The following is a 23,742-nucleotide window of genomic DNA, read 5'->3' as shown; positions in this document are numbered from 1 at the left end:
TTTAGCCCAGCTTGTTTTCCACAGACCACAGACCAAATCCTTAGAGTGATGCAAAGTAGTTACAGTCTATTTAGAGATAACCCTGTGTTCCTTCTCTTTCAAGAAATTGAATGAATCTGAAACTGAATCTTCTAAACTGACTAAAATGAATCACTTGACAGATTTTCTAGCAAGCTTTGAAAATTGATTTTGATAAACATTTACTATGTATTTACATGTAAGACTGATTTCCTGATAAAACAACTTTTTAAATGTTTTTATTTACCCTCAACATATTAATTTAAGAGAAAGAAGTAATACTTGGCTTTTCCTACTGTAGCTTTCTCTTTTGTTGAACTGGAAGAATAATAGCTATTTTTAGTTACTACGAACAGTGATTAAATGGGTCAGTTTATTTATGGAACATTAATACTTTGGCAGTGTTTCCTGTATGTCACCACTTTTGTTATAAAAATAATACATCAATAAATCATTTTTCTAATGCTTTTTCGGGGACAATTTTACACTTTATCAATTAATATCACTCTGTTCTATTCATTTCTTGAAATGCTAACAATAGAAAGCTCCACCTTTTCCTCAGAGCCATTTACACCGTTAATAGACAAAGGCTGGGGTTTGGCTTTATTTTTACTTAAATTTAAACCTAGAGACACTATTTATAGACTGAAATAAAAAATACAGATATGAGTTCAGTTGACTATGGCATATGTTTTTGTCGGGCCAAACAGTAAAAGAGTCCTTTTCTATTGGTGTAAGTCAGTGTGTTATCCAAAGAATAAATAATTTAACTGGCTTCTATGTACAAAGACACAGGAAAACTCAGTTTTAGTTACTATATGAGAAGACTTCATACTCAGGTGCCCCATTTTACTGTAGCATGACACAATAAACATAACAATATGGAAATCACATTCGTCTTGTATCTATATTGAGGCGTTCTTGTTAATTCACTGTTTAAATCGTGGTCCTTCCATTTGTTGGAGTTTCAGAACTGGTTTTCAGTTTCTTTATTTTTAAAAATACTTTCTAAAAGCAATAGATATAAGCCTGAAAGTTTTTACAAGGCCATTTCTACTACGGTGTATATCACTGCTTTGTCACCATCAATTACACAGTTTTATCGTATGACCCTCATTTTGTATGTGACATATTCCACCCTAGGTACGAAGTTACCTGCATTTTTATCAAAGGGACAGTTGAAACTGAGGGGTATCATCCAGACTGGGGGTCCTGGAGACCCAGACATCTGTTGGTTTTTGGTCCAGCCAAGTTGTCAGTTTCATCATTGAACTTGTAATTGCCTTAATAACAGGATTAATCTGAACTGTGTGCCTGTTTTCAGATGTTTAAACCTACTGGAGCTAGCCTTTTAACTATTGTATTTCCTAATTAAAATCAAATTCAAAACTTTTTGATTTGAGAAAAATACATGCAAATATTCCACTCAAGCAGATTGTTAATAATTTAGGTCAGCTTGAAGAATAACCAGCAGGTGTGTAGGCCTTCAGGGCCAGGCTTCAGATAAATATATGGTAATGATTGTGAGTGCTATACTGATAAAGCAGTCCTGCCGCAAGGCTGAGTAGAGGAGTAATAGATGAATTAATTTTAACTGAATTAATTCATTTTAGAGAATCTCAGTTCTACCCTGATTTCTCAATGGATTTAACGGACATTCTTACTTTGAATTTTTTTTCAGACAAATGCTTAATAAAGGGCCAATACCCCTTCTGACTGGTTTATTTTTAAGTGAAGCCGTCTTGATATGCAGACAGAAAATGGTTTTTGCTTTTGGTTTCCTATTTCTATAAATAACCAGAATACCACAGCTGTGCTCACTGTCCTTACCCACTGCCCATGTAGTTTGTACTGTATGTGCTGTCACAGGCTTCTGGGCTTCTCTGAACATATTTAAGATGTCAACATCTTTTAAAATATACTTTTAATGATGCCTTTGACCTCATATATACAGCAGCAATCAAACCCTTCAATGCATAAACTTTTGAAGTGAAAGTGTGAATTTTCCCCAATTACTTGAATCATTTGAAAAAATTAAGCAATTGCGTCCCTCTGTAAAATAAAACCTAGTCCGCCAGGGATTCATTGTGACCTCTTGGAGCTATACAGTGTTTATATCGGGATTTATCCACTGCTTGATCAGAATAATGGAATGGTTATTTGGGTATTGACCTTTTGTGACACAGATTGTAATTAACAACCCTTTTTTTTAAAGCTCTTCATTTCTAGAAGAATAAACGGTTGCTTGTGTTTTCCAAACTGTGTATGTGCAAATATACAGTACTTCTAGAAATGAAAATCTGTTAAATATGTCCAGTTAAGGCATTAACTAGCTGGTTTAGCTCTTTAAGATCTGGGTTGTAATAAAAACGCATACACGCAGAACATCCAGAACTGGACAACCCTGTAAACGTTACTAATGAACAAAAGCATAAGAATTAGCAACATAAGTTCCAATGAGTCAATAAACAATTAAGTAAACTCATAAAGCGAATATAGACAATTGACATAAAACACTACATTTACAGTGGATAATTTAAAATATATAACTGTCAATAGTATATACAGTACGTATGAAAAATAATACAGAATCATTCTCCGTTGTTTATAGTTTGAACAAATCTCGTACACACGTATTTGAAACAGTCGACGTACGCGGATGTTTACTTTGTTTTACGAGACAGGAAGCTCTGACTGACCATATTTCTTTTATCTGCTAAAAACTGACTGGCGGCGAACAGGACCACTTACAAAAGGACAGGGGTGGTACGACTGTAATACAAACACCAGTGTCGCATCGAATTAAACCAGATGCAAGAACGAGAACGCCTTTTTATTAATCAAATACAAGCAGTGGGCGTTGAACGTGATTTGATTGGAGGTGCAGCACAACACTTCTCCCGAAAGTGCCTGAAAAGGTGAAAGGGGATTTTTTTTATTTTTGAGCTACTGTAAGTTTTCAAGCTGAGCACCATGGATGGAAAAGACGAAGAAATCGGTGAGTCACGCGAAACTATGGAAGTTTTTAACAAGTGGATACCAGAAGTTAGGTTTAAGTTGCGTATTGAAATTTTTTTTTAAACCAAGCTCGATGACAGGTAAGTGTTTAACTCCCTATTTGCATTGTTAACGTACAGGTGAGCAGTCGATATTTATTTTTTATGTTTTGTGCAATGTGGGCCTATTTTCCACAGTAGTTTAATAATACATACTGTAAGTAATAATAAAAAGTAATAATATTGTAACGCAACGGGGGCTCAGGCGGGCGCCCTTGCCGCATCTGGTCGGCCCCATCCCGACTGAGGCTCGAACCCGAGACTTCCGCGTCTCTCTGCAGCGACCTAGCCCCGTGAGCTAAAGAGAGATCTGTTTCCAGCCCAGTAGCTGTAGTCCTGCTATCATAGGGAAGGGCGGTGACGTCACCTGCTCTGGTACGCCGGCTCTTACACAGTACCTGACGGCCGTAAGCGTTACACTCTCCCCCGCTTAAATCGCCGTCCCCGGCGAAGGGCTATCCCACCCCGCTTCTGACACCAATGTAACGCAACGGGGGCTCAGGCGGGCGCCCTTGCCGCATCGGGTTCGAGCCCCGGACGGTGTGGGGCCGACCTGATGCGGCAAGGGCGCCCGCCTGAGCCCCCGTTGCGTTACAATATTGTTTTTATTACGAACATTCCCATTTCCAGTTTGTGATCTTAATTAACATAAGAATTTAAAAAAAGTTATACTCGAGAACGGCAGTTAAAGGAACACGCCCTGCCGTTTCTTGAAAGACGTCGGTATCAGTTTCAACAACACTCGTGGGTAGCTTTTTGTGTTTAATGCATATCAGTTTATAAATATAAGAAAAACACAATATTACGAATACACAATTCTGAAAATTCTGAAACCCTTACTTTTGGATGCCTATTGCTTTTTATGTTAGAGATAATATTGTCTGAGGAACTTTTTCAAAACCCTTCTGAAAATCTAAATTGATCATATACTGTATGCTCTGTATCCTTCATTGCTGTTTGTTTTTCAAATCATTCTAACAATTTAGTAAAGCAAGACCTGACTATTCTAAATTTAAACCTTTACTACCCCCTAGAATTCTACTGTATGGATGATCCTCTAGTTCTGTTTACCATTTCTGTATGATAAATTTAATAGTAATACGACCTATTGCAGTTTTATCATCCCCTTTATAGATGGCAGCTACAGTAGCAGTTTTGTAGTCAGTGTTTTTGCCTCTCTTCGGTGAAATTTGTTTATTCCACTCTGACTTATTTTTAAAAGCCTGGAAACCAACTTTGAAGTAACGGTGAAAAACCTAACAAATGCTACACTTTAATACAAGAAAGCTAAGGCAATGAAGCCATGCAGTGTGCAGTAAAGCAGAATTTACGTTGGATTAAAAAAATATCCAAAAATCTACTATGGTGAGTAATAGACATTGCAGTAATTATTGTGGGATATTTGTGGAATAAACCATATAATACTTAAATGATTATCTGTAATAGATTACCACATTGTGGGTGTATGGTAATTACTGTACCCCTCTTGTTTTCAAAGGAGAATGTGACCCCGATATTCCAGAAGAAGGTCCCACCGCTCCTCCGGCAGGCCTGTTGGACGATGTGTCTGGGTACGAGGAGACGCCTAAAGATGGGGGTGAGCAAGTTTGTTGCTGGGGATTTTTCTCGTTGGTCTCCCCTTGTTGTAACAGGTTTTAGCTGCTGTCAGTTGCAGGCAAACTATTTTGTTTTCACTCAGTGTTTTCAGTGATAGTGATGGAAGTGCACAGAAAAACTGAATGGTAGTTTTCCCCTGTTAGAAGAGCGTGGAAACATATTTCCTTTGCGGCCAGCCCCCTCAGTGAGTGGGTTTCAATGCTGACTGTTGTGTTGCATGATGACATTCGCTTGAATGCGTCCTTGTGTTGTAGAAAGTTTCAGACACTGTTTTGTAACTCTGATGATGTCAGTTAATCCAAAATACACCCTGTTTTCAAAGCTTTGTCTGAAAACCCAGGAGGGCTCGTTTGTAGTCTCATGTCATGATGTATATTGAAACAGGTTCTGTTTATTCATGGTTTGCTTTTTCTTGAAGACAGTACAGACAAGATGTATCCCCCTCCTGCTGACAGGATGCCCATTCCAGAAAATGACAGGAGTGCAGCGGTTCCTCAAGTGCGGTAAGTGGCTAATCAAATTAGACAGCTTTGGAAATAGGTTTCGATGCATATTAATGTTTTCTTTTTTTAAGTAAATCTAGATTTCTGTTGGGGAACCAACAAACAAACCAGAAGTCTGCTGCTATGCAGTGCACAAAAGATCAGCGTACTGATGCAAATTCTACACTGGGCTTTACATCTTTATTCTATTTTACAGAGTCCCTATAGTGTCTGAGGACATCGCAAGAGAAGCTCTTTTGCAGTTTGTTGACAAGAAATGGACCTACAGGAGCAAGCCAGCTCGGGAGCTGGTTTTCAAGGATTTAAAGCCTTTCACAGTTTACCGGGTACCTACTGTAGAGTTTTATATTGGAAGAAGTGAAAAATATTCTAGTGCCTTCTGCTTATGGACTGTGATTTATTACTGGAGCCTACAATAATAAAAATTTAAATGCTTTTAAAGAACAAAATGGTATTTTGAGCTCAAGTACTTGTTCAACTTGAGTCATTTTATCTATTGTACGTTTTGGAAGAATCTTTTGTTGTCATATTCATTTTGAAAATGATGTAACTTATTCTTTCAAATGACCTCTGAGTGGATACATGCTGTAAAAGCCTCTGCTTGGAGTTTCCGGGTTGATCCCATTTTCTTGTAGTTTAGACCTTCAGTTTTAAGCTTTCATGCCTTTATAAAATCTTCCTGTTGTGTTACAGTAAAAGCAAAGTGCAAGTGAAGTCATGGTAAACACATTCTATACACATGTACCCTTTTACTTTTTCCTAAGTTAACTTCATCCATCCATATGTTTGGTGTGTTTTGGTTTGGGAGAGGTCACACCAAAGATATTCTGCTTAGTCTTTGTGGCACATATGTTCTTAAACTATGGGTTGCAATTGAAAGTGGGTGATGACCACCATTCCTGTGAATCTGCATTTCCTGCTCGTGTATTATTTTGGTTTATATGCCACCTACTTGAATACATGGGAGCATACTTCTACCCCTACCTGGAAAAATGAACTGTGAGAAGGCAGTGAGCTATTAGTGTCTCCAACATAGCCAAACAATACTGTACCTATGATCTCTGAGGTGACAGGAATAGGAAGGCACAATTCCAAATTAAGTTTGAAATCATTAGATAAAAACTGTTTCTAAAATTATTTTTACTAACAACACATCAATACACCTTCTTTTATCTTTCTTTCCAGTATCGCTTGGAAACATATACAGAATCAAGAGCAAGTGCCTGGGAATTTGAACCTTATACTGGTATGTTTTGCATCTAGGCAGTCAGAAACACTATGTATACCTTATGAAATTGTGTAATTTGCTATTGTCAGTTTCTGTTTTGCAATTATATACCATCATATTGCTCTAAGGAATGTTTTGACAATATTTATCTTCCAAGAATGCATGGCAAGATTAGCTTAATACCTCTGACGACTTCAAATAAAACATTCCCAGAGATGTGTCCTAGAGATGAGACGAGTCCTGACAATTATTGAACTTGGAAGAGCTAGTTGTGTGTATTTCCCATCTTGGCTCTTGGCTATCAACCCTGCAGCCGCACACGGAGGAGAATGGAAAGTGTAGGCAGACTCCTCCAATATGATGATGTTCAACCCACTCACCTTTTAACATGCCGCAGGTTACGCAACCCCTCAGCCAGTTGTGTGTCAGTACTTGGAGAGACCCAGTCACTACTGGCAAGTGACATGACCCAGGCTTCAACTCCAACCGAGTTCAGGTTGATTTCTACAGTCCAGATATCATGCTTCACTGATACCAGGACTCAATCCACTTTACTGTTTGAGCCATATGGGAGCTTTTTTTCTTTTCTTTTTGCTTCCTAGAATTTTTTTCAATACATTTGTCTTTAGTTGTTGATGACATGTACAATTAAAATGCTTTGTTCTAATACTATTATGCTATCTGTACATTGTCTGTAAATTGTGTAGTCTGCTTTCTTCATAATATTACAATTATCATAAACAGGCCTTTCCAGCTCTCTGAGCAGCATTTCCTGTTTTTAAGTTCAACACAGCTACTTTTGCATAAGAGCTGTACCCTTAAAGACCCATTGCAGTATGGCTTCCATCTTCATGTAGTCGCATGCATAAAGTATACAATACTTAGAATATTTTTCCTGTTTCTTTCTCATTACCTTTGCTGGCCTTGACTGCTGTGGGTTCTTTATGGTGTGTCCAGCCGCCCCTCTTTTGCCTCTTCAGATCAGTTTGTGGATGGTCCCCAGTACGGAATGAGCCCCCCTCCCTGGGATGTGGCAGTGGAAGTCCCTCCCCCTTACACGGATGCAATGCAGAAAGTCCGAGTGCCTCACTCCTCATTTGTCAAGGTAAGGTGTGATACTCCAGCCAATAAAAACTGAATTCAGCTATGTCTTTCACTTGTTTTTAAACCATTTAAAACCAGTCCAGGGCTAACTAGAGCAGCGTCTTTATACACAGTCTCACGCTGAAAATTAACCTTTGCCTCAACTCTTAAGTGTAACCTTATAATGAGGTGGTGTGATAGAACTGCAGGAACAGTGGATACCTGGATACTTGTAGAGAGTTCTAAGTTGCCAGATTGGCATCTAGGAACAGAAGCACACCAGACTCTGGTTAGCATGTCACCTGTTTTCCTATTTTCCAGCAGACCTCTTTGTCTTTAGTGTCCTTAGTTTTTCAACAGTCAGAGATTTCAAGTTACCGTTCACAATTAACATTTTGAGGCTGAAAATAAATTAAAAGATCTTAATAAGCAAATTATTTGTTCAGTTCAGAAAATTGAAACTCATAAGATTACTGGTCCTGTTAAAGGGTGATACCACTTGTTCGTAGTGCCTCAAGCACAGGCAGGTATTTAAGTAAGACTAATTAGATAACAGGAAAGTGTGAATTCTGTGAACACTTCTAAGTCAGCTGTTTTTTATGGAACACTGCAATAGGTTTGTAGACCAAAGAAAGTCCTTAGAAACCCCATAATTTGTTTTGCACAGAACATTAAGCGTGCAGTGTGGTGTGTTGCTAGTTTTAGAAATGTTGCATTGTGAGAGTGAAAGTAACTCTTCCTTTAGTGGTGACTGCACTCTTGGAGGTACTCCTGTATAATTCATTAAACCTTATTTCCAGGAATGTCACCGATGTTACGGGCGAGGTCGAATTAGATGCAGTCACTGCCATGGCCGAGGAAGGGTGAGTGAAAGCTTTCAAGTGCTGCTCCAAGGAGAACCCTCTGTGCATCAGTTTGCAATCTAGAACATGTTTTCTATTTTCTAGATATTTTCTACATTTTATTAGTTTGGATGATGCTTTCGAGTATGGTTTCTTAAAGTTAAAAAATACAACTGCTCTTTTTTTAGTGAAGTATGATAAACAGAGTATTTTAATAAATGGAAAAACATTTTGAACAAATAAGAATCATTAGGGTCCTACAAAGACAATATGAACCAACAACATAGGGATGCAAAAATACAATAAGATACAGTTTAACTAAACTAAAAAAGAGACTTATTTATTCTAAATAGTTTTCTCTGTCATGTTTGTTTTTTTCTTATTGTGTTTGCCTGCCAAACATGTTAAAAAAAAGTCAAATCCAGCTGACCAAGGTTTTGCTGGGTACTGCAAGTTTATTTGTGGCCGTATCATGTTTGTTAGAAGTATTATTTACTGTTAGGTTGTCGTTTAACCGCTTAAGCATTTCATGTTTTATTAAAATGACAGCTTTTTCTGGATGATACTTAAAGAAGAATTTTGCTGTAACTGAAGGATACCTAAGGAAGTGTTTTTGTATGATACATCATAAAATAACATTCTACCTGTTCATTAAAATTACCTACATATACAAGTTCTTCAAAAACAGGGGCAAAAACAGCAATTAACTTTTTATTTTGCTACATGAACAATCAAAGATCATTTCTTTTTTTTAGACCCGGTGCACACACTGCCATGGAACCATTCGACCTCAGAATAAAAGATGCACATTTTGCCATGGGAGAGGGCACAATAGGTAAAAAGCCTTTTACTGTGTGTGCAGCAAACATGATTAATATGTGCATTTATTTTTTACAGTAATTTCTTACGTTGTACTTGCATTTTAGAATACGGTGTATCATGTATTGGCCCCATGCTGTGCTATTGTTGTAAACTTAGTTATTACAGATGTAGAAATACTGTATCTGTAAGGTTGTTATTTTATTTACTGCTATATAATTCTCTAAAGCTCTTAATGGCAAACTGTTGTGAAAGGTACTATAGAAAATAGAGGTTGTTTGATGATGGGTTTAGTGTATGTATTTCATTGCCCTTTTATTTGTATTACATGCCTATCTTGAGAATTGTATCTTGAGTACAGAACTCACAATATATAAATATAAAGCTTTTTATGCTATAGACTTGATAGCATTATTCTGATGTACAGTAAGTATAACATCAGGCCACTTGCAGTGCTCAAGTACTAGCTGTTATCCTAGTTTCCCTGTGAAGCAGCGAGACGGTATCATGCAGTATAGTCCATAGGTATCAAAGTACCTCTTCTACAGCACGTAACTGTAACATGGAATTACATATTCCCCAAAAAGGGAAATTAAAATATTGAAAAATATAGGGTTGGAGAAGTTTTTCCCGTTGGGAGAGACAGTCAGGAGTCTGTCTCAGAAGATAAAAGAAGTTCTTATTTCATGCGCATGGGAGTGAAAGACACAGAGATGCTTGGTGTATTTTTCTTAAAGTGATTGAATTCGCACAGTCCTTAAATATTTTTCTGTTATCTATCACGCCTCCCTTTGCCAAAGATAACTTCTTTTAAGACAATTGGCTACTTAGTTTCATTGCACACGTTGCTATATAACACAATATAGAATTGTATAGTAGGCCTTGTGTCCTGCATTCTTCCAGTCCTGTTCAAATCAGTTCTGAATGTCCACCTTATAAAACACTGCTGCTTCAGCAGAAAAAAGTATGTACAAAGTTCACAGAGACCCTCTCACCAACAGCAATAGAGACAATTCTTGCACTACAGATTGCCTCTGAGAGATGTATCTTTTATGAATACAAACACATTTTTATATAATCTATTATTGTTAACGATGCCTCCTAACATAACAAGCACTAAAGTCAACCACTTGCATCTCACAACTGTATAAGAACACTCTTAATGAAAAATGTAGAACTTTTGACTTTTGACCTATTATCACTTTATCCATAGAAATTTTTAGCACAATAGTTCAGTTGAAAATGCATGCTCCATATTGGCCTAAGCTTGCAATATTGTAACTTTTGTGTAAGAACACTTCCAACTCAGCACTATGGGCAAATAGTGAAAGAACAATGCATTTAAAATAGCTAGGTAGGACATTTGCAGAAACTAACTTGGAAAAAAACTGTAACTGTAAATTTTGTCCTGTAACACTTGGATTTTTTTTTCCTAGATGCAGCTTCTGCCATGGACGAGGTCATAAAATATGCCCATCTTGTCATGGGCACAAAACCCTGATGCACTTCATTCAGCTTACAGTTACATGGTACAAATGTCATATATTTGCACCAGTTCATTGATGTAGCTCCATGTACTTGGTTATGAGTGTCTTTTGAATCTGCATGTCCTTTCGATCCACTCTATTGCAGAGCTTTAATTCAGGCAGCTGACTGTTACGCTTTACAGTGACATTAGAAAGTAAAGGGTAAATTTAAGTTTCAACCACCTACATAAATTTCAATTACTTATAGCACAAATCAGTTCCAATGCTTTGTTTCTGTCTTGAGGAAAAACCATGTATTTGAACATGTGCCGGATCGGATTCCTGAATTTCCTGTGAAGAAATTCGAAAAAGTGACTGGGGATGCATTCTTTGTAGATGAAAGCATCTTGGTAAGGAAGCCATTCAAGGTCTTTATAGCTTGGCAGACAGGCCAGTGCATGCAAATGTCATTTTCAGATTGTGATATCCAGTTCCTGATCTGATAAGTGTTTGTTAAAGAAACAAAAAAAGAAATAAAAATGGTATTTCTTAAGAGATGGTTGATAAGGGGCCAGATGTTGCCTGGGCTTCCTCAGCTTGAAAGGCACTTGAGAGATTGAAGTCTTTCTGTGATAGATGTGTAGAGCTTGATATTTTTTGTTGTTTATATTTTACTTTCTTCCATACATTAAATGGTACTTTGCAGTCATTGAGTCTTTACTAGAGTAGTGAAAAAAAACGTTTTAATTTTAGTATGTTTTTACTATTAACTCAAATAATTTAATTTATTGTATTTGTGATTATTGTACACTACATATAACATGATTCTACCTAAATTAATTTTTATCTGATGGTTCTTTTAACTGCTTAGTACAATAAACACGCAACCACAAAATAATCCTTTCTGAGTTAAATTGTGAAGCTGACAGACAAAAAAGCAAGTCAGTCAGGCTCTGGGATTAGTGATCTTAGTATAGGGAGTTGCCTCTGCATGTATGTGACACCAGGCGAAAGCTTCATAGCTGAACGTTGATTTATTTTTCTTATTTTCAGCGTGGAAATTTCTGCTTGTTCCTTCTGTGGTTATTGGTCAATGTTAACCTGTAAATTCTGTTTTGTGGTTTGTTCAAGCAGAGCTCTTAGTGGCTGTGATGTTCAGAGAAAAGTATCTCACCTTGTTTAATAAAGTATATAATATTTTAATGGGGGTTTGTAAGCAAAATCGGCTTCTGGTAGGTTACAGGATTGTTACGTAATTAAAAATAAACACCATAAGCGAGCCCTGTAGATGTTAATCCTAAAATACAGTGCAACATGCAACACAAAATTATTTTTTTCAACCCCCAAAACAAACTACTATACAAGAATATATATGCTTTCTATTGATCTATTGACTTATTTTTTAACAATTACAATTAACACAGGAAATTAAAGTTGCTCCTGTGCATTTTTCATAAATATACAAGCTTGTTATTTCACCTGATGTAAATATATGAGATAAAATTTGCTTAAGCAATGAAACGCAAATACCCATTGTAAACAATGTGCCTATGAGACACCACTGATATTTCCAAATTTTAAATCAGTATAGTATTGATTTTTATTTTGTTTTATTATTTGTGCTTTACAGAGTGATACAGCTGCTGATGTTTTACCTTCCTCCCTCATGTACTCCTGTTAGTGTTGTTCACCCATATTGATCGATTGAGGGTTCCCGGTTGCACACAGAAAGTTTTCTTCTTTTTCCTTCTCCCCCAGGTTTACCCCATTGTAGGTTTTCCAGATGAGGAGATTTGCGAGGCCTCAAAGAGAGGAATTCAGGAGCACCTTATGAAATTTTCTTCCGTAAACCGAATCCTGCAGCAGGTGAGCCAGAGTTGCCCCCCCCCCCCTCCATAAATATCACATAGACAGTCTTGTTACATTTCGGTCTGCCATTGGCAACTGGCAGTGTGTCAAACAGCTCATGCATAAAATATGGCAGAAATGAAAGTGGTGTTTATACTAATCTCTGTGTGATGACATGCAGACAGCATCAGAAATGTGAGACTTTGAAACGTTTATGACTCATACAGTAGTGATAACATCCTTGTAGTCCTACTGTAGGAACAGTACTTTGAATCCCAGTGCTGGGTTGCTTTGTGCCTGTACTTGTGTCATTTACAGTATATAAACTGATACCCAACTAGAATTACATACCTCTTCCAAGGGATTCTAACCTCAATTTCTAAATAGCTTAACTTTTATATGTAGCAGACCTGCCTTAGATACAGAAATATAATTCCAATAAATGTCTCTGGATTTTTTAAACATCTAAATACTTTTTTAAATAAGAATGAAATGCAAAAATGTTTTCTTACATGTGTCTATTACAAATTTATAACTTAACCCTAACAAGAACAGCAAGTTTTCAAGCATCATCTGCATATCTCAGCCTGGTAATAATGTACTAATATTTACTACTTTACTGCAATTCCTTATAAAAAAAACATTAAAATCATTTGGGTAATTAACAATAAAAAATGTTTGTCACTGGTCTTTATTGGGTAATGGCATTTCCTAAAATGAACCTCCTAATGCAGAAGAGATTCCGAACAAAACTAAGTCTCTTCTCTCTGCAGCGCCAGACCATTGAACTGCTTCCTCTGACCCACGCCTTCTATGACTACAAGGGACAAGAGTACAACTATTTCGTGTTTGGGATCGAAAACCAAGTTTACGCTCCAAAATACCCAACTAGTTGCTGTATTTTGTGAGGTGTTGACAGATCTCATTTGAGAAGAGAGGATTTGACATTTATTATCATTGAAATAAATATGCTTTTTTACATCAATCATAAATCTATAATCTATACTTTATTTTTAAGTACTTTTATATACTGATTCAAAGATAGGATGGGAGAATTAAGGATTTTGTGTATTTACATAGATTATTGCCGCCCTCTAGTGACTTGCAAGAGACTGTGTTCCCTGTGTTCTCTGCTCAGTACTGTTATGAAAAACCGTTTCAGCCTTTCCATGGGTGGTGCTTGTGGTGTGAATCGGGCAGCAGCAGTACAAGTCCACCTCCTTCTGTATGGAAGGCAAATTTGTGGGTTCAGGAGGCAGCACTAAGTAGGCCAATTTTCAAAATTATTCGTGTAGCATTAAGGAGGATTTTGGAGCCACAGGATTATTGCAGAACGACCCAGTATGTTCTGACCTGTTATTTCAGAGGTGTTTGTGTCACCTTGGTTCTCCCCTTTTGAATTGTGGTCTATTCATAACTGATCGTGTTCACCATTTTGTGTTAAACTTTTTGTTCACAAGATCTGGAGCATTAATCCAGTTGTCCTGGCTAAATTCCGCTTGCACAATCTGGCGTTCCTAAATTTCCTCCTCTGTTTATTTGGTAATTTTCTATGTAGTGGGGCTACTTGCATATAATGACTGTACATAATGAATACAGACTAATACTATTATTATCATAGTTACTCTCAATATTACATAAATGATTGATTCTCACTAGTACACAACATTTCAATATATGTTACCTAGAAGCTGTATTTCTTTCTTTTTGACATTTAAAGGTTAGGGTGGTAAAGCAAATCTTGAGAATATTTTCTCAGTTTAAATACTCCTTTCTCAGCATACCCACTCCCACATTAATGTTTCATTTAGAGCTTGAATTATTGTGAAATATTTTGGTATTAATTGATCTTGCCATGTCTAAGTTGATCCTGTATAGAGCCTGCTTTTGGCATAATGAAGTGCACACACTTATAATAGTTTACTATGGCAAATTATGGTAGTATTATAGTGCACTGTTGTAAGACACAGTAATCCTATGATGGGGCTTCACCTACAGTAGATTTTTTTCTGTTGTGGTAGAAATATATAAGAGGATAAAGAAGCATTGCATTGAGAAAGCAAGGCAAATGTTGGGAAACTGAAAAATGTACGACAAATGTTCAGGTAGGTTTGCGCACTCCAGTTTACCAGAATGTTGGCAGCCGTCTTAAAATATGCCTGTATACTGTTAAACAATCTACCTAGAACTTAAGAACATAACAAACATCACAAAGGTTAAAAATGAGAGGACTGTCTTCTTAATTTGGTTGGCACTAGCTTATGGCTTTTAAAGGGTGCAACAGAATCAACCACTACAACCGTTTTGTAATTGAAGTGCTTCCTGATTTCAGTGCTGAATGTGTTCCTTTTATTTTCCACATTATAGTGCCTTTGAAGGTGTTTGGAATATCTTCTGTAACATTTCTCTCAGACTTTTCCCATACACTGAACTGTCTGGAAAATGATGACAAAAGTGCAAGACACTTAAGGCATGTTTTCAGATGAAACAATGTTGTGGCCACTATAGTCACATCAACAACTGTGTGCAAAAATTACACCATAGCTGTCATAGTTTTGTCAATTCTCCAAATTAAAAAAAAATTCAATTTACATTACGTATGAATGTGAGAGGTATTTTAAGAACATTGTAAGATTGTCAGCTTGTTTCCATGTGCCCTTGAAATGTTTGTCTAACTTTCTTAAGTTTGTGTAATAAAACAAATTGTATTTACATATTTTGCTTCTCTTTCTATGGCTGCTGTCATTGTGTGTCTCCAGATATGCAGTGTGGAAGTTATGTACATAAATATTCAGAAAATTCTAAAGTATTTGTTTTTGAGACTTATCATGATTTAATAGAGTCCCTTGTTTTGAATTGCAAAGTATAGAAATAAGAATAAAATTTAGAGCATTTTTTATCCGATGGGTATTGTTAGTCACTGATTTGACAGTGTTAAACAATTAGAGCAAATTAATCAGTGAATGATAATTCACTGAATTAAAAAAATCCTTTGGTGGTATGGGATGAGATTTTTTTGTGGGTACACATCCAAAATAAACATATTCATAGCTACTTATTTTCTGATAATTGTACCCTTTGATATTCTTGAAATAAAATTCACTGTTTCTTCAAATCAAATATTTGAATGTATGGAATCAATTTGAGACTATTCGAGAAACAGACGGCAAGTAACAGAATAAGCCGATACAACCCCCACTAGAGGGTGCTATGCTATTGTTTCTGTCCGCATCCATTAACAGGACCTCATCAGAGACGCTAAAAGATATTCGGAAAAATAAACTGTAGTGAGGGATTTTTTAAAGCATTGTTTCCTTTTCACTAAAATGTGGTACACTGCAGTTTTCCTCCATTAATGTTTTATTTGAACTTTGGGAAACCTGCCTTGTTAATAAAAAACAAGCAATCTTCGAAATGATCAAAACAAGCGTTTTTTTACCATTTCCGAACCTCAGAACACATTTTCTATGAAAAATACATGGAATAATGAGAAAATTTGTCAAGCTTTAAGGCACCGAGAACGCTTGAATATATAACTGTAACCCGAGTGTGTTACTGGATTTAGACACCTGTGCGAAATGACGCGTAATATGGAAGAAATGCGTAGTGCGGATATTGCACACGTACAGTATAAGATCTTATACACTTGTTAATATGTTTGTAAGCATATACAAGGAGTGGTTTTCTTGACACGTGTAGGTTTTGTTTATAGTACTATGAAAGGGGATGAGCCTAGAAACAATTAAGGAAAACGTCACAGCGCTGCTGGGTGAGTTGTGTACGGGTAATGTCATTTCAGAAAGGGTTCTGTATGGAAATAGGACTTGAGGAAAAAGGTGCATTTGACCGGTTCCTATAAATAAAAAGTTGGGTAAGTTTGTTTTGTTTTTTGACATAGTTTATTGTTTGTAAAAATGCGAATTAAGCCTTTCGTTTTTAATGTATAATTTGAATATCAGAACAGAGAGGAAATTATAAAGATTGGTCAAATCTGGCAAAGTTTCTGTACAGATATAGATCCTTGATACCTTTGTCTCATAATTTAAAGTATTTTTAAAGTGCAGAATTCAACAATTCAGTAGGTGAATAACTTAATTGACAAAGTAACACCTTTAATGTAATGTATCCTGTAGGCTACAACCTTCGTGTTGCTTGGTTAGCCCTATACAGAATAACATTGAATGTGTTTTTGAGCTATAAATAGTACCTTAACTCACTTGGGAATTATTGACTAAGAATGGTAGAATCGTATTCGATTTATCGAAATACATATAGTTCATAACCCAGTGTATACGTTGCACTCGTGTTTCAGCTATAAACATTTTTCCCCGATACTTTTTTGCAGTTTCACAGGAGAAATGTTTAGATGCACAAAGGAAACATTCCCATGCTTGTTTAACGATAGACTTTGTCGTCTCTAAACACTTCTAATGACATAAAGACTTTTGAATGAATTGCACAATGTATTTACAAAGTGAAAGTACGTCAAATGGGAGGATACTAGTGGTAATTGGTTAATTTGATGTTTTTTTTCTTCAATCGAAGATGCTGTTGGTTTTCCTGTGATGAACGTTGTTTGTATACAAATAGTTGTACATCTTAGAATATATATTTTTTATTAAAATAAAAAAATACATGAATGTATAATATTCAGACAGTAACTAGTTTATTTTCAATAAAAATGCAATAGGAACCATATTTAAGGTAATATGCTTAGTTAAAACAGCACAAACTTATTAGTATACTTGGGCAGCATGTTACTTAAGATTGGCATCACTGAAGATTTAAATGTAGATAGGGTTACTGTTAGGTCAAATGCTGAGATGTTCTGCATACTATAATCCATCTTTATGTGGGTATGTGAAATAGATGGCTTTTTCCTACAGTTTATCTTGAGACAAAACTGCACGGTTATGATCAAATCTGCGCCATTATGATATTAAAAAATCAATTTGGGGAATAACGAGGAGAAAAAATGAATTATTGCCAATTTTATGTACCCGCTTGCGAAAAAACCGACAAACTTGAGGAATTTTGTAATTGTCCATTTTTTGGAAAGAAAGATGAAACCGGACCTGTAATCCTCCCGGTCTCTACGGGTTATGTTACGATTAGGGCTAAATAGCTCTGCTACTGGCCGTTTTAGATGAGAGCGATGACAAGATCGTGGCAGCCCTAATACTGAACTGGATTTGAAAAGCGCAATAGGCAAGATACAGTAGGACGCGCCAGAGAGCGACTCCCTTAGGCGTTAAAGCACTTGTTTTTCTTTTTTTGACAGACTATTTCTTTATATTTGCTATTTGCTAGTGATATACTCAGTTCTTAAAGTTGGTAGGCTTATCAAACACAACTTTAACTCAATACGGAAATCCAGCTAATCTAATAGTGCTTTATTTGTTAAACATCATAAAAACCAAAGCTAATGTAATTTTTACGCTTATATAACGGTTTAGCACTAAGATCCGCATATCAAGGAAATCTCATTTCACGCATAAAAGAAAGCATTTTTTCGATATACGTTTTTGCTTTAAACGAGACCTGTTGCTAATGAAGACAACCTTCAGCGACGGTTTTGCTCCTGCCTTAACTCGGTTTCCATGACGACCCCTCCCTAGCCAGGGGAAGATGTGATGTAGGTGTCTGAGAGTGAATATGTTTGTCTAGTTATTTCCAAGCCAGACGGACAGACACGCTATAAAATGCAAGCAGGTAAGCGGGTTTCAAGCAATAGGTTGAAAGAGAAGGCAAAAAAAAAGATCTTTGAGTTCAAGTTTTTGCTTTCTTTCAGCTATTTTCTGGTTTATTGGAGCTGATGCACTAACCATCTGGGAGGTTCAGACAGCTTGAATTCTTAGCATGTGTTCTTGCACTTGTGTAATAGTGTTTAGGGCCCATTTAACAAAGCTGTCAAACAGCATTGGCAGTGGAGAGCCTGCTGTAGTTGTCGACACGGTTTGTTGCCAGGAGTTTCTGAAGTGTGAATTGTCTAGAAGCATGACCATCTGACATTTTTTTCCTTCAAAGATTCTATTCCAGTTCTTGCAAGTTTGGAATTGGACTTTTAGACTGGAAATTTTAGCTGTTTTCCTCAGTGGCATGTGTATTGAGAACAATGTAAACTATTGCAAAAACATTACTGTAACCTCACAAATGGAAAGTTCTTTAAACTTAGAATACTGAAGTAGAGGAAAAAAGTATGATGAATTATCCATGATCGATTTCACATTGGCCACAGCCTGGTGTCATTTTCTTATTTTGAATAAAAAGTAAATCATATTCAAGAAACAATGCACATTTCACTGGATGTTCATGTTTAGGAAAATAAAAATATATCCAAAAATCGCTATTTAAAAGATTGATGATAATGTTAAAAGATTAAAGTCAATGCAATGTTCCTGTAAACTAATTAAGAAGACATTGAACTGTATAATCACTTTCAATTAATGTAATATACAAACCCAAAACATATCCTTTCATTTTCATTTTATTTGATTTGTAACCAGTTCATGAATGGACTGTCCGACATGTCTCACCAAGTGAGGAAATGGGAATTTGCACTACACCACACATACAGTATAGTGGTAAGTTAGTATTGAACTTAGAACTGCATATTGTTTTCTTTTTCCTGTTATTTCATTTACTTTAAATTGGTCCACATACTGTGTTGCTGTCTGCGCATTTTCTCATGCTTACTAACAATTCTAGGGAAAAAATAGCTTTGGAGAACATTTCCATAGGTTGATAGACATGATTACATGATAGAGAAAAAGCAAGTTAGCACTGCTCAAAATAAAATAAAAATCTGCTGGAGAACATGAAGACCTTTTTTCCAGTACACATATCATATACTGTACTTTTCTCCTTCCTTTTCTCTCTTCCAGATCAGATAATTCATTTTAGGCATTATTGTTTCAACTTAGTACTTTGCTTATTCTGCAAACATAAGGTCAGTCAGAATTCAGAATACATTCTATATGTATAACACTTTCCATCATATATATATAGGACAATTTAAAAATGATGACCAGGAAGAATAGCCTTTTCATATATATATATAATCTCTTGCTATTTTTTTTATTTAGAATTCCTACACTTAGCCTGTTTTCAAAACTTAGGATGCAAACTTAGGAAAAGTAAAAAAGAAAAAGAAAAATTTATTCTGTCTCTGATGACTTTTGTGTTTGCATCCTAAAAATGTGACACTTTACAACTTTGTCTGCTTCCTTTTATTAAAAAAAAGCAGGTGTAAAGATACCTCAGTGGTAAATGCATGATTAATATAGAATGATTTGTTTAGCACAGTAGTGATCTTGGCATTTAACAATCCAAGAAGAAACAAATCATCCAGAACAAGCAATGAAATAACAGGAATTTGCAGATATACACATTTTGTATGTAACTTGATGGTCTGTTGGTCAAATTAAACCTTGCTCAAGGTTCTTGCCTAGAAGACGATTGTTTATTTGTCACATTCACAAGCTGTTGGTACAATTAACTCAAATGGATGACATTTAAACGCAAAATGTGAAACGGGAATATAAAAAGGTAAGGATTCTAAACTAATTTTCTGGCAAGCAGCTCTATCATGACGATGAGTCTTGTAGAGTAAATGATCATCAGCACAGGCTGCTTATAAATGTCCTTATGCTTATACAAAGCACCACCTGTTGGTTCTAATTGGAGTTCCGGGGGGTGGGGGGGGCTATGCAAAGTTATGTTTTATATTTTGCATCCAAAGCGACAGCTTTTGTCGTCCTCTGGCCCTCCCCCACTCACAAACCTCTCCACCTCAGTGACATCCCAGAAAGCTGGTGTTTTGTCGACATCTTTAAAATGCTACTTCTGGGAGTTGTACTCACAGCACTCGAATGAAGTGGGCCGATGCATTAAATTGCTCCCTCTGACCGCAACACTTCTCTCTCTTGGGGCCTCTATTGAAAAGGATTGTAAGGAAAGGAGCTGGGAGCATTTCCATCATAAAAAAAAGTACGTACAAGAGTTTGCAATGTTAAACACGCATACTAATTTGTCAAGTTCTCCCACATCGAGGATACTTACCATGCTTTATCTGCTGTTGTCAGTGCTTTATCGTACTATTCTGACTACTTATCTGTGCTTGGCTGAACTATTTCTAAGGGGTTGCCACTAAAGACATTAACAAGGAGTGGCAAGAATTGGACATCAGATCAACTTGTTCCCAAACAGAAATATCTAAAAAACTATTTGAAATAATGCAGTTTATTCCAGTATTAACTAATAAAATTCTGTGGCCCCTTTTCAAACATTTTAATCATTGGTGTATTTTAATAGATTTTGTATATATAAATTCTTTATTTGTTTACAAACAACATATAAAGATATAATAATAGTTATTGGCTAAACAAATCACTAAGCAATTTAGGAATACCTTGCTGCACATGCCCGAAAGTACTGAAAGTAATGTTAAATACACACCGGCAGATGTGACTTTAACTGAGGCCTAGAAGTTTGGATTTCATGGGGATTATAATTCATTTTCTGCAACAGGAAATGGGAAAGAATGGTTTGATAACACTTCATAATGTGGCCCATTCTTAAGCACTTTGATATTTAATATATTTTGCTTTATAAAGATCTGCAGGTTATTCCTGACTATTTTTATATCATCTGTTTATATGTTTTGGGTTAATATGTAACTAAGACAGATCATAAAACAACCCCGAGTTTTGAATTCACAGTTTTCACATGAATGTGTGAGGTCTTTTCCAGCAGCTGTAACATAAGCTCTCCCAGATTCAAATGAGTTGTAATAAGAGTATAAAATAATGTTTATTTGTCAGTCTTGTTTTGTGATTAGGGGGAAAGCGCTTTAGAAGTAGACAGGGTGCTAAATGAATGTCAAATGTTGGAATTTCCCCTGGTTTCTTTGTCTTTTCCTCATGTGTCAGATGAGTGCATAATTGATCATTTCTACAGGGTTCACAGCTGCAGTGATAATTTTTGAAGTGTGTCTGCAAGATGTTTTTTAAATCAGCAGGCAAAAGTTGAAAGCAATTTCATTGACTCTGCCAGCAACCTGCTCAGTAACAAAATCTTTTGAAGGCACACCCCCCTTGAACCTTACGGTGGGAGGAAGGCAAGTACTCTGCATGAAAAATACATTACAGATCATAAGAAAGGTTATAAATGCGAGAAGGCCATTTGATTCTTCTAGCTTGTTGGGTTGCTAGTAATGTACCTAAGGGATCTAGTGACCTCATCCAGTTGCTTCTTACTACGGTAAAGCTAGTGTTTCAGCTACACCAACACAACTGGTACTTTATTCTAGATCCCCACATTCCTCTACCTGCTGTTCTCTGTTTTGAATGCTCTTCTGCATCCGCTTTTGTTCCCTGGTTGGTGTTTCACTGTTGATTCTGAATGTGTTTACTGGGTTGGCTTTCTCAATGCACTTGAGCATTTTGAATGCTTGAATCAAGTAGCCTCATCGTTTTCTTTATTCAAGACTACAAAATTCAGCTCTTTTAGCTCGCCACAGAAGGAGATACTTCTGAGCTGTTAAAAGTGTCTTGTCTGGACTGATTCTAGAGTAGCCGCATCTTTTTTGTAGGGTGGTGACCAAAAAGTTGTACACAAAAATTTTAATGGGATTTTACCCAGTGACTGTACAGTTTTAACATATGCACTGATGTTCCTTTAAATATGCTTGGAATTAAGCATGCGCAGCAGGAAAACATCACAATATTATGTTAGCATTGACAGGAGGAATCTCTAGTTGGGGTATCTTTAATTGTACTGTCTTTTCTTAAGAAACAATGGTCAGAGTTTTAGATAAATCATTAAAATCTTATAAATTGGAATAAAGAATAACGCAATTTGCTATATAATCTAAAGTTGTTTTTGCTTTACGTGTATGTTATGTCAAGACTGCTTTATTAATGAAATAAAAAGAATGGTAGAGATTTTCAACAAGCTTGTTACTCAAAAACTATTGCCAAAGGTAATTCTTTTCCCATTAAATGAAAAAAATGCCTTATAAGACAAGAGCAGGGCCTTATAAGACGAGTTTTGTAAAACAAAATTAGTTCTTGAGAAATATAGAAATACAAGTCTTTATATGTCTATAAACACCGGAGAACAAGAAAAAGGCCTTTAAAAAGTTTGTGTTCCTCCCTTGTTTGTATTCCCCACACATGCAGCACAGTTCTCCAGCCCAAGCTCCTTAAAACAGGGACCCTTAAAATTCCACGTGCAGATCTGTACAGATCTATTATCTGATCATACAGTGTGTGTTTCATATTGGTCTCCTGTGTCTTTTGAGTGCCCCACTCCATTTCTCCAGCAGCTTAGTTTATTATTATTAGTCTTCTGCGTTTACCTAAAGGATCCTGCCAGTCTTCAATTCTGCTTCAGTTGTCAAGCTCCTCTGCATAAAGCCTCATGCTCATTTATTTTTCTCCTTGAATTAACCCTGAACCTCCTCCCGAGACTTGTACTGTGATGATCCCTATGCTGCCACCTCTCCCTTAGAGGGCCCATACAGTCCCAGGCCTGCTTTTCTTCACCACAAACTGACAGGGCCCACAGTAGAGTAGGGGTGAGGAAGGAGGCAGGATCTGGGGAGGGTTATTGCTGTACTTCTCTGTGAAGTATTTGAGGACTCTTTATGACCTTCTCCCAAATCATTTTCTCTCTTTTTTTATAGGCTTACCCCTATATCATATTTCTCCGCTAGAACAAAATGTGTACCAGTATAAAGGACAGGAAATGTGAAATAAATACAAATACGTTTTTGTGTCAAGGCTTGCTTGTCCACATCTTGTTCAAACATCCGTGCTAAATTATGAAAAACAGAAATTCAGAGAGAAATCTATCAAGAAATAAATGTCAACTGCCTTAGTCCAATAATTATAATTTAAATGCAAAGCAGTAAGATTAATGCATCAATGAGGCATGTCACCTTGATTAGATAAACTACTAGGGCAATTAACGAAGGTACTTTATTGGAAGGCACATTGTTGTCATGCCCACTTATCTGACACCTAACATTATATCTATCATTTTAGATGTATGGCAATGAGCACTGTACTCATCACAAGCCATATATGGCTGACTATGAGAGAGATAGCTACGTCTCAAACATTCCCCCGTTATTCTTTGGTTATACTAACAAGCCAGCAGCAAAAATCATAATTAAATAAAAATAGTCATGATAACCAGACTTGTGATTCTAGGCCCAGAGCCTTCTCATTTATTGATGCTTCACTGTAGAAACACATT

General features: G+C 36.4%; 2 protein-coding genes across 3 annotated transcripts in view; both read left to right on the top strand.

Annotated features, from left to right (window-relative positions):
• Positions 1 to 2,812: 2,812 nt before the first annotated feature.
• Positions 2,813 to 15,194, top strand: ssuh2.1 (ssu-2 homolog, tandem duplicate 1). Of its 2 annotated transcripts, none has more exons than XM_088916816.1 (12): positions 2,813 to 3,016; positions 4,573 to 4,671; positions 5,110 to 5,194; positions 5,391 to 5,520; positions 6,380 to 6,440; positions 7,403 to 7,527; positions 8,306 to 8,368; positions 9,103 to 9,182; positions 10,603 to 10,695; positions 10,937 to 11,042; positions 12,391 to 12,498; positions 13,254 to 15,194. In XM_088916816.1, the coding sequence occupies exons 1-12, from the start codon at positions 2,992 to 2,994 to the stop codon at positions 13,386 to 13,388; spliced, it is 1,110 nt and encodes a 369-aa protein (XP_088772942.1). In that variant the 5' UTR covers positions 2,813 to 2,991; the 3' UTR covers positions 13,389 to 15,194. The 2 variants fall into 2 exon arrangements, with proteins under 2 accessions (XP_088772942.1, XP_088772941.1); XM_088916815.1 differs by having other exon boundaries at positions 2,948 to 3,116.
• Positions 15,195 to 16,272: 1,078 nt separating this feature from the next.
• The window catches only part of LOC148835345 (semaphorin-3D), a 66,624-nt gene continuing 59,154 nt past the window's right edge, over positions 16,273 to 23,742 (top strand). Inside the window, exon 1 of the mRNA XM_088917535.1 lies at positions 16,273 to 16,351. The gene's annotated coding sequence lies outside the window, so the exon portion shown is untranslated. The remainder of the gene's footprint in view (positions 16,352 to 23,742) is intronic.

The sequence above is a fragment of the Atractosteus spatula genome, chromosome 5 (assembly GCF_055471065.1).
Source record: "Atractosteus spatula isolate fAtrSpa1 chromosome 5, fAtrSpa1.hap1, whole genome shotgun sequence".
Classification (NCBI taxonomy): domain Eukaryota; kingdom Metazoa; phylum Chordata; class Actinopteri; order Semionotiformes; family Lepisosteidae; genus Atractosteus; species Atractosteus spatula.
Note: the sequence above shows the minus strand (reverse complement) of the source record. Positions and strands in the feature narration are given on the sequence as shown.

Coding starts and splice junctions, on each gene's coding strand:
- ssuh2.1 (XM_088916815.1), top strand. CDS start 2,996: ATGGAAAAGACGAAGAAATCGGTGAGTCACGCGAAACTATGGAAGTTT. Junction 5,195..5,390: donor GCAGCGGTTCCTCAAGTGCG/GTAAGTGGCTAA, acceptor TCTATTTTACAG/AGTCCCTATAGTGTCTGAGG. Junction 11,043..12,390: donor TTGTAGATGAAAGCATCTTG/GTAAGGAAGCCA, acceptor CTTCTCCCCCAG/GTTTACCCCATTGTAGGTTT.